An 11,041-nucleotide genomic window follows, 5' to 3' on the forward strand; every position below is an offset into this window, starting at 1 on the left:
GAAGTGTTTTTGTGTGAATATTGGCCAACCTTCTATTATTTCTATTCCTTATAGCTGAAAGATCCATCGAGTTTTAGCATGATAGCTATTGATGACTCCTATGTTGTCTGTTTGTATATGTGAGGGCATATCACCAATGAGTACCTGAGATAGAAAATAGGGAAAAAATGTAGTTGTATTATGAAATGAGAGTAGCAATGTAGTGTATGAATTATATTGATTGGAATGTAATTTGTATGAAACTCACCAAAGATTCAAAATCGTGTGTTAGATAATGGAAGAGTTTAGTATTAGAAAAACTAAAAGAAAAGAAATATAGTGAAGAATATAAATTCATAAATGTAATATATACAAATTAAGGATTTTTAACAATTTGAAATTATAAATTTAGAATCATATATTTGTATTTATTGATTGAATAATTGTTTTTTGAATCAATAAATATTGGATTGATTTATTTTTAAGTTTATATATATTAGATACATGTCAAGTACATATGATTTTCATTCATTTGTATTAATACGAAATAGCATAATCAATTTATATATTTGACTGGATACACATAGAATTTGTATTCATTTGCATATATTAGATGCACGTAGGATTTTTAGCGATTTGCATATTTGTTCATATTTAATATTTTTGCTAATATATACATTTTGGAGAAAATTAATTAAATTTATATACATTAGATACATGTTAAGTACATATGATTTTTATTGATTTGTATTAATACGAAACAGCATAATTGATTTATATATATTGATTGGATACACATAGAATTTTTATTCATTTGCATATATTAGATGTACCTAGGATTTTTAGGAATTGCATTTTTTTCATATTTAATATGTTTGCTAATATATATTTTGGAGAAAATTAATAAATAAGCGAAAAAACATAAAAAGAAGTCTATTTTATGTATTAGATGTGCATAGCATTTTTAGCGATTTGTGTATTTTTTTAATAGTTAATATTTTTTGTCAATATACACACTTTCGACAAAATTAATAAATAAGCGAGTTACTAAATAAGCGGATAAATATAAAGAAGGAGAGCAAATTATAAACATAGAAATATTCTTGAAATTATAATTATTTGATATAAATAACACTTATTATATGTTAATACAAGGCAGTATTATTAATTTATATATATTATATATAGGTTAAACACACATAATTTTCATTGATCTGCATTAATACAAAACAACATAATCGATTTATATATATTGATTAGATACATATAGAATTTTTATTCATTAGTATGTATTAGATGTACAAAGGATTTTTAGTGACCTACGTAATTTTTTGATATTTAATATTTTTTTTCAATACACACACTTTTGACAAAGTTAATAAATAAGTGAGTTAATAAATAAGCGGATAAATATAAAGAAGGATGGAAAATTATAAACATAGAAATAGTGTCGAAATTATAATTATTTCACATAAATAACACTTATTATATGTTAATACAAAGTAGTATTATTAATTTATATATATTAGATGCATGCTAATCATATATGATTTTCATTGATCTGCATTAATACAAAACACCATAATCGATTTGTATATATTGATTAGATACATATAGAATTTTTATTCGTTTGTATGTATTAGATATACGTAGGATTTTTAGCGACTTGCATATTTTTTTGATATTTAAAACAAAACAACATAATTGATTTATATATACTGATTGGATACACATAGAATTTTTATTTATTTGCATATATTAGATGTACGTAGGATTTTTAAGAATTTGCATTTTTTTCATATTTAATATTTTTGCTAATATATATTTTGTAGAAAATTAATAAATAAGCGAATAAACATAAAAAGAACGCTATTTTATGTATTAGATGTGCATAGCATTTTTAGTGATTTGCGTATTTTTTAATAGTTAATATTTTTGTCAATATACACACTTTCGACAAAATTAATTAATAAGCTAGTTAATAAATAAGCGGATAAATATAAAGAAGGGGAGAAAATTATAAATATAGAAATAGTCTCGAAATTATAATTATTTGATATAAATAACACTTATTATATGTTAATACAAGGCAGTATTATTAATTTATATACATTGGATATAGGTTAAACACATATAATTTTCATTGATCTGCATTAATACAAAACACCATAATCGATTTATATATATTGATTAGATACATATAGAATTTTTATTCGTTAGTATGTATTAGATATACATAAGATTTTTAGTGACCTGCGTAATTTTTTGATATTTAATATTTTTTAGTCTCGAAAAATAGTCTCCAAAATGCAAAAGCTTTAAATTAATAATTTAGTAGTTAACAAATATTATGGAAGTTACATTTTTGAAATAGAGGGAAATTATCCTATATTTTTAAAAACAATTGGTCGTATTAATGGAAGCTAATACAAAGTGGCACAATTGATTTATATTTATTAGATACACACAAAATTTCTGTCGATATATATATTTTCTAAAAAATCATTATTTTTGTCGACATATATATTTTGGAGAAAATGAACATATATATATATATATAAAGGCACACAAATAGGATGCAAGAATATATATAGATTTGGATAGCCCAAAAAATTCGCGTCTGCATTAAGGAATGGAAGGTAGCGGCTGCACAGCTGCAACAAACAAAAGTAAAGAAACAATAATTAAGAGAGAATATCATCGAAACAACATCTTTATCATTCAATGTGTGTATCTTGTTTCTTGTATATAAATTAACAATGTGATATCGAAGCAACATATATAAATTAAAGATTTTTAACAATGTGATATTAGAAATTAAGAAATCATACATTTGTATTTATTAATCAAATAATCATTTTTGTATTCTATGAGTATTAGATCGATTGATTTGTAAATAAATGTTGCTGGAAAGAATAGCACTTTCATTAATTTTTTGGGAATTAATAAGATTCTAAAATTTAAAGATAACACAATTTCAAAGAGTCTGTTAGTTTATTGATATCGAAAATTAATAATGCTTGATTGAATAGCATATATGAAAAAATATTTATTTAATCATGAAGCAATTTATTAATTGATCAATCAATATCTTACTCAATTTTTTTGGGAATTAATAAGATTTAAAATTTAAAGTTAACACAATTTTGAAGAGTTCGTTAGTTCATTGATATCGAAAATTAATAATGTTTGATTGAATAGCATATATGAATAAATATTTATTTAATCATGAAGCAATTTATTTATTGATGAATTAATATCTCATTCAAAATCAACGAATAGATAATGTAACACATAGAATTTATATTGTTCTGCATATATTAGATGCACACAGAATTTTTATTGATTTGTATATTTTTTAGAAAATCAATATCTTTGCTAATATATATATTTTGGAGAAAGTTAATAAATATAAAAGAGCAGAGGAAATTATATTTTGAAGAAGGAGAAAGTTAAAGAAGGAAGTTATATGTTGAAGGAAGTTAATAAATCAAATCGATAAATCTGATAAATTAATATATTTTTGTCAATAAAGTTAGACAACAATTGCAGCAGCGGAAGATGCACAAGAAACAAAAGGACAAAACTGTTAGATAACAATTGCAGCAGCTGAAGGATGGACAGCAAACAAAAGGACGAAATTGAGCATAAAATTACAAAGAAACCAGGACAAGGGCACAATTGGAAGAAGGGAACAAAAGCAGAAATGAGCAAAAAGGCACCAGCAGCCAAAGGGGCTGCACGGAAGCTTGGAAAGGACCAAAAAGGACGAAATCAGCTGCGAAACCACAGCGAAACCGGCACAATTAACTGTAGGTGAGCCTTCGCGGCTTTATGTAGTTTAGATATGACAACAACTACGGACAGAGGAAGTACGTAACAACCGTTTCATGAAATTTGAAGTTCTTTGACAGAGCTGTGAAAGCTAATGAGCTATGTGTAACACTTTTTCCATGCCTGCATTGTTTGGCTGGTAGATATAAAATTCAAAACCCATAAATGCTCTTGATTTAAAGTATTTGGTCTATATGAATCTCCAAGTTTGAAAAATCTTGGGCAATTGTATTACATATTGTTAGACTTTCCACTTTCATTACACGGATTAATAAAAACAATAAAATGCAAAATTGAAACTAAAAAATGCAACAAGCATAAACTAGGATGGAAAAAGGGATGTGTGACATTTAATCATAATTCAGCACCTATGCATGACCAAAAGTTGAAGTCATTACTTCAAAAATACATGAACAACTGTGCCTTTCCAAAATAACTAGAGTTTATAACCACCGTTTAAAACAAACTTGAGCTTCCAAAAGTTCTTGTCACCTATTACATCCCAAACAAGCCACCTAAACATTTTAAACACTTTCACGGTGCCTTCTAGATTGCAACCTATTTCCAAATTCGCAATGTTAACCTGCACCAGAAAAATCACATATTAACAAGTTAAATTCAAGCAAAAAATTAACTGCAAGCATTTTTAGAATTGAATTATAGGACTTTTGTCAAGAAGACAAATTGCCACATAGAGCAAGGAAAACACATACCATTACACCTTTTAAACAAAAATAAGCCTAGTTTCAAAATATTTTATCATCTATCACATCCAAAACAAGCCAAACTACAAAAACAATTCAAACTCAAATGGCTCCTTCTAGATTGCACAACCTATTTCCATCCAAAATCTCCAAAATGAACCTGCAAAACAAAAATTTAATGTAAGAGATTTTCCAAACATAATGAAATCTTTTACTAAAACCATTCTGCCTCAACTGCATTTCTCAACACTAAAACTTCCAATGTATTTGGCTACCATATATTGCTTTCCAAAATCACATAAAGCTTGCATCACATCCATTCATCATTTTGTCATAGTTTATTACCAGAAATAATAGAGGACAGACTCTATGCATTCATATTAATTGAGATTCGTACTAACATCATCACACAGAAGTACAAATTGGTGACATCACAAACTAAATTGTTTGAAAGAATGATGATACAACTAGATATTTTAGCTACTAATCAGGATTCAAAATTTAGAATATCTTACCTTGTTAATTTATAAAATTAGCTATTGACATTAGCTACAATCCTATTTTTCACTTCTGCCATCAACCAATCTATTGACTCTTGTAGGTGCTGAAGTTGAGCTTGTTGTTCCTCAATTTTAGAATGTGCAGCCTCCAGTTGTGACTTTTGCTCAGTAGCAATGCTCTCCATTTGTCTATCATTGCTGCCATTGGTTCCCCTAATATACTACCTTCGAGATGGAGGTCTGACTCCACGAGCTTTCCCGCAGATATAATCGGACTTTTTTTGGCGAACTTGTTCAACTATCTCAACCTCAGACATTGGTGGCTCATTTTCAGAAATAGGTTGATTTTTCAAATTAATCATTTCTTGTTGCAAGATATAAAATTTGTACCATAGTATAAGCTCTCGACTTAAAATATTTTTATTGACAAATTTGTTTGATATGCTTGACTTATATGCCTTTCTTCAGTAAGACGAGAGGACCATCCTTTTCTATTTCTATATGCGATATCAAACAAATCAATAAGACCGGCTTTCTCATTTGTCTCTAGATTGGTCTGACACAATAGGCAACATATGAATGCACAAATATGTTTGAAAATTTTCATTTTGACCAGATTTAAGAAATTCTGATCCAATAGTCACAACAAATTGGTAATAGAGGATGCGAGTTTACCATTTCATGACGTTTTTGTGGAAAAGACTTAGATCCCAGCTTGTGCACATACTCCAGATTTGCGCGATTTAGTGCATTACTTCTTGAACGAGTCTAATATACAAGGTATGATCTTGTCAAGAACTTAATTCTCTATGCATGAATCAAACAAAAATTAATGCATAGATATTTACTTACCTTCCAATCCTCATTGTCAAAGATATTGTCACAGATCCAAACCCAATCATCCCTTCTCTCAAGAAAGTGGACAGGAGGATTGGCCCTTCCATTTGCACCTCCCCTATACTTTTTGTAGTGTTGGTGACATTTGTTCCTAAAATTTCCATACAATCATCCAAATTGATTCTTAACAGCATCTTGGACATGTGGCTTTATCCCGTCCAAATTAAATGTGTCCTATAAAATTTACAAAAATAAGTTTAGAAACTTGTGAATGATACGAAATGAATTAAATGTATCGCATCACTGCACGTTCATAAAGATCCTCCTTGGCTGACTTGTCCATGGCTGTCCAATTCTGTACTCGTACTGGTGCATCTTGCCTAAGGATAAAACCAAGCTCTCTTGCAAAGCATGCACTCCATTCACCAATAGGTGCATTCTCATCTTCAGGTAGTACTATTAGTGGTCTATATTTTTCACCTTCTAGATCTTGCTCCCTTCTTGCCCTTACTTCTTTCTCAAGCCTAATATTTCGATTGGGTCCATGCTTTCTAGGAGCTAATAAAGCTAAGAACAAGGTAAGTATGTAGAAATTGCAATTTTGCAGTAGTTTAGGATAATACTAACTGCTAACATCTACAAAACTAGGACATATTTATAATATCAACAAGGTTAAAATCACCTGCATTTGTTCCTGTTGAATTGGATGCATTATGGACCTGATCTGCATCATGTTCATTATTTGTTGTTTGAGTAATTTGGTTTGCCACTCTTGAAGCTGCATTGGGATTAGCAGACTCATTTCGTGCTTCAATTTCATTAGCTGATAGCTCCTTTTGTCAAACAAACAAATGATCATGTCAGCTGTGAACAGAGGTCTTTGAAAAAAAAATGTAACTTAGCCAAAATAATCATATTGACATTATGAATATAAATGCAACATTACACCAATTGGGCCATTTTGAGAGGCAAAAAGATTAGTAGATGGAGAAGATATTGTTTGGAAAGTCCCGAAGGATTGAATTGGAGGCTTGTTTGTTACTTGCTGAGATTGCAGAACTCTAGCCCCTCCTAGGATGAGATATTATAATGTCATTAGCTATCATCATCAGTAATAGAATAACAATCTTAATTGCTTAAGATACAGGCGTTAAATGAAAAACTTACTGTAGCAGATTCCATGTGTATGAAAAGATTCATGACTGGTTCCATGTTTGATGTTCCATGAGGGATGTGGTTAGAGTTTGATTCTCTCGGAGCTACCTGCTTTAAAGACACAAAAACAACATATTAAATTTATTACACTAATGTGAGTAAAATCTAAGCAATTGTAGGAAAGGTTTTAGTTCTCACTCTGAGAGACTTTTGCATCGGCTGATCCCCAGTGCAAACCTTTGGCGCATTAGATGCCGGATTAGATTGTTTGCTTGCTACAACTTTTTGAAATTGTCTTGCCCATAATGCATTTCCTAGCATTTATATTAGACCACTATTAGTATCTCAAATAAGATTACAACAATAAAGGATACACCCAATATGTGAATCAAAATAACTTTTAGCTATCATGAAAGGACACAACAAGCAACTGATAATGATTGTAATACACAAAATAGATCTTTTTCATGAAACAAGAGTGGTACAGATACACTTCATTTTTACAAAAAAAGTGCCATAAGTCACTCTATGTCACTGTCAGAACTAAAGCTCAAATAAGGTTCTTCTTCACTTTCTCTTGTGCTTCGTGACTCTTCATCAATCATGTCATCATTAATGAAATCATCCAACTCATTCTCAGCTTTGTCACTAGGTGCATTATCCTCTGAATCAATGGTTTCTGGGTCAACATCAGCTCTGTCCAATGAAAATGCTTCATAGTCTTGAACTTCAAACATGATTTCTGAACACCTATTCTGTTGGTATGCTTCATGATTACCAAATGCATCTTCAGGATCATTTTCATCAGTAGGTTGGAAAAGTGATGGATCCCATATATATCTATGATCTGCAACAAGAACTACATGCCAGTCTCCACCCAATTTTGTGTCTTTAACATAGAAAACTGGGGTGGCCTAAGTAGCAAGAACATAATGTTCATTTGCATACCATTTTTTCCCAAAGTTAACACTTGTGAAATACTTATCACAGCGAGCTATCCTAGAATCAAACCATTCACACCCAAATAAAAGAACTTGGTAGTTCCCCCTATATCTTAGCTGCATGACTTCGTTAACAATTCCATAGAAGCCTATAATTTCATTATTGTGCTCTTCCTCAGTACGTATACCACTATTTTGTGTCTTTCGACGACTATCACGCTCCTTAGTTAGGAACTTAACTCCATTGACTATACAACCTGGATACATGGTAGTACGAATATCTAGCCCCATTGCAAGTGAATATAGATCTTTGTTCACTTGACAGTCTCCTTGATCATGCAAGTTCTTCATCTGCATAAATAGCAGTTAGTGAACATCAAAATTTTAGTCTTAAAGCAATCTTCTCCTTATTAATAAGAAGAGCATACCTTACTTTTTTTCTAAACCATAATGGAAATTCAACTTTCTATCTCTCAAAGAGGTTTGACGGATTTCTTCTTTTTAGCTCTTCCTCATGTTCACTGTTCACAGTGCATAATTAGAAACTGCATTTCTCAAATTGTTCAACTAAATTATTGGTGACAAAAGATTTACTTACAGCAAAAATGGTCGCAATTCATCACAATTGTCAAGAACATACCAATGGACCAAATTATATTGATCCCTTGTCGAAGTGGCACCTAAAGGAGATCCAATTGGACGAAGAAAGTTAAACTTTCATTGACAATATAAGTTTCTGCAATTGAACCTTCTGGATAGGCTTTATTTTTCACAGTTCCTTTAAGACTTCTGAGGTACCTAAATGTGTAAAAAGACTGTTAAGCATATATAGCAGTTAGTGATCTAACTTAGCTAATATATTTTTAGGGAGTCAAATTAAGGAGAATCATACTTACCTTTCAAAAAGGTACATCCACCTACGTTGGACAGGCCCTCCAAGTTTGGCTTCACTGCGTAAGTGAATAGCTAAAGGGATCATAATATCGAAAAAAGCTAGTGGAAAGATCATTTCCAACTTGCACAATATCATTACTATGTTCTTTTCTAATTTCTCAATCTCTTCCAATCTAAGCTTTTTTGAACATAGATCTTGAAAGAACTTGGCTACTTCACATATTAAAGTATACACATCTGTTGACAAGAATCCACGCAATCCAATAGGAAGCATTCGTTGCAAAAGAATGTGACAATCATGGCTCTTTAATCCTGATATCTTACCATCTTTTATGTTGACACATCTTGATATATTAGCTGCATAGCCATCAGGATACTTCACTAAACCCAAAAATTCACAAAAGCCTTGTCACTCTTTTGGTAACATATTATAGCATGCTTGTGGCTTTTCAAGCTTGCCATTTCTTCGATGTAAGTGTAGCTCATGCCGAATGTCCATGTCCTCCAAATCCCGCCGAGCTTTATCTGTATCCTTTGACTTGTTTTCTAAGTTAAGCAAAGTTCCCATAATATTATCACACCAATTCTTATCAGTGTGCATAACATCAATGTTATGTTTTAGTGGAATATCTTTCCAATACGGTAATTGGTAAAATATGCTCTTCTTAGTCTAGTTTATTTCTTTTAGACTGCGCTTCCTTTTCTTAGTATTTGGATTTTTTTTCCAAGTGTTACTCCCTCAACAACTTTTAATTGTTCAAGAATTTCTTCACCTGATAACTCCCGTGGTTTCAACCTTCTCTCCACCTTGCCATTAATTTTTTTGCCATCATTTCGCCACACATGATTATCAGGCAAAAAGTGACGGTGGCCCAAGTAACCAATCTTGTTTCTCAATGATTGATAGTCCGTTTCATCATTGCAGCAAGGGCATGCCATTTTTCCCTTGGTCACCCAACCAGATAAGTCCCCATAAGCTGGAAAGTCATTTATAGTCCACATAAGTGCTGCATGCAGAAGGAAGCATTGTTCAGTCACAGAATCATATGTTCAAACACCTTTGAACAATTCTAATAGGTCTTCAATCAAAGGTTGCAAAAAACACGTCAATATCCTTTTCTGGTGACCGACGACCTAGAATAAGTAGTGACAAGAAGAAATAAGGCTCCCTTTTTGATACCCCATGGTGGCATATTGTAGTTTATGAGCACCACTGGCCATATACTATAGGAGTTACACATATTATTGAAAGGGTTGAAACCATCACTTGACAATGCAAGACGAACATTTCGAGCATCTTCAGCAAACCATGGAAATTTCTCATCAAACTCTTTCCATGATTCACCATCTGCTAGATGACTTAAGACCCCTATTTCTTCAACTCGTTTTTCCTTGTGCCATCTCATATAAGATGCTATTTTTCTTGACATAAATAGTCTCTGCAGTCTTGGCTTCAAAGGAAAGTAGCGAACAATCTTCTGAGGAACTTTTTTACCTTTGCCATCATTTATTTTCCATCTAGACTGCAAGCATTTTGGACAATGATCCAATCCTTCGTATTTCTTCCAAAAGAGAACACAGTCATTCTTGCATGCATGAATTAGGCCACATCGTAACCCAATGTCCCCCGATAACTTTCTTGAATCGTAGTAAGAGAACGGAAGTAAGTTATCATCAGGGTAGGAATCCTTCAATAGTTGAAGAAGCATGGTAAAAGATTTATTACTCCATCGATTGAGTACCTTCAAGTGTAGCAATTTTACAATAAAAAGTAATATTGAATACTTTTTGCAGCCAGGATATAAGGCCCGCTTAGCATCTTTAAATAATCTATCAAATTTTTTTATCTCATCTTCTTTTCTAAAAGAAACCTCCTAATTGCTCCCACCATTTAATTCTTCTTCATTAAAGGTCCCCCAATAGATGTCTTCTAAAATTTCTTGCATTTCATCATCATTTACTTCTGCATTGTTAGCATTAATTTCATGCTCATTATCATCACATGAACAAACATTTGAATTTTCATTAGGCTGAGTTTCCCCATGAAATTTCCAATATGTGTAAGTACTATCCATCCCCTTATACAGCAGATGACTGTCAACAACATGAACGGAGTAGTTCTTCACATTCCTACATTTTCTGCATGGACATCTAATCTTTGGTTTATCACCTTTGTGCTATTTTGCCATTGTCAAAA

At 31.4% G+C, this 11,041-nt stretch overlaps 1 protein-coding gene across 1 annotated transcript; it reads right to left on the reverse strand.

Annotated features, from left to right (window-relative positions):
* Positions 1–7,530: 7,530 nt before the first annotated feature.
* Positions 7,531–10,553, reverse strand: LOC140038494 (uncharacterized). The gene is made up of 6 exons (XM_072083868.1): positions 10,025–10,553; positions 9,618–9,851; positions 8,847–9,225; positions 8,676–8,748; positions 8,044–8,301; positions 7,531–7,923 (listed from the first exon to the last, which is right to left on the reverse strand). Exons 1-6 carry the CDS (start codon positions 10,551–10,553, stop codon positions 7,531–7,533), a joined length of 1,866 nt encoding a protein of 621 aa, XP_071939969.1.
* Between the last annotated feature and the right edge of the window lie 488 nt (positions 10,554–11,041).

Source organism: Coffea arabica, chromosome 3e, assembly GCF_036785885.1.
Source record: "Coffea arabica cultivar ET-39 chromosome 3e, Coffea Arabica ET-39 HiFi, whole genome shotgun sequence".
Taxonomy (NCBI): domain Eukaryota; kingdom Viridiplantae; phylum Streptophyta; class Magnoliopsida; order Gentianales; family Rubiaceae; genus Coffea; species Coffea arabica.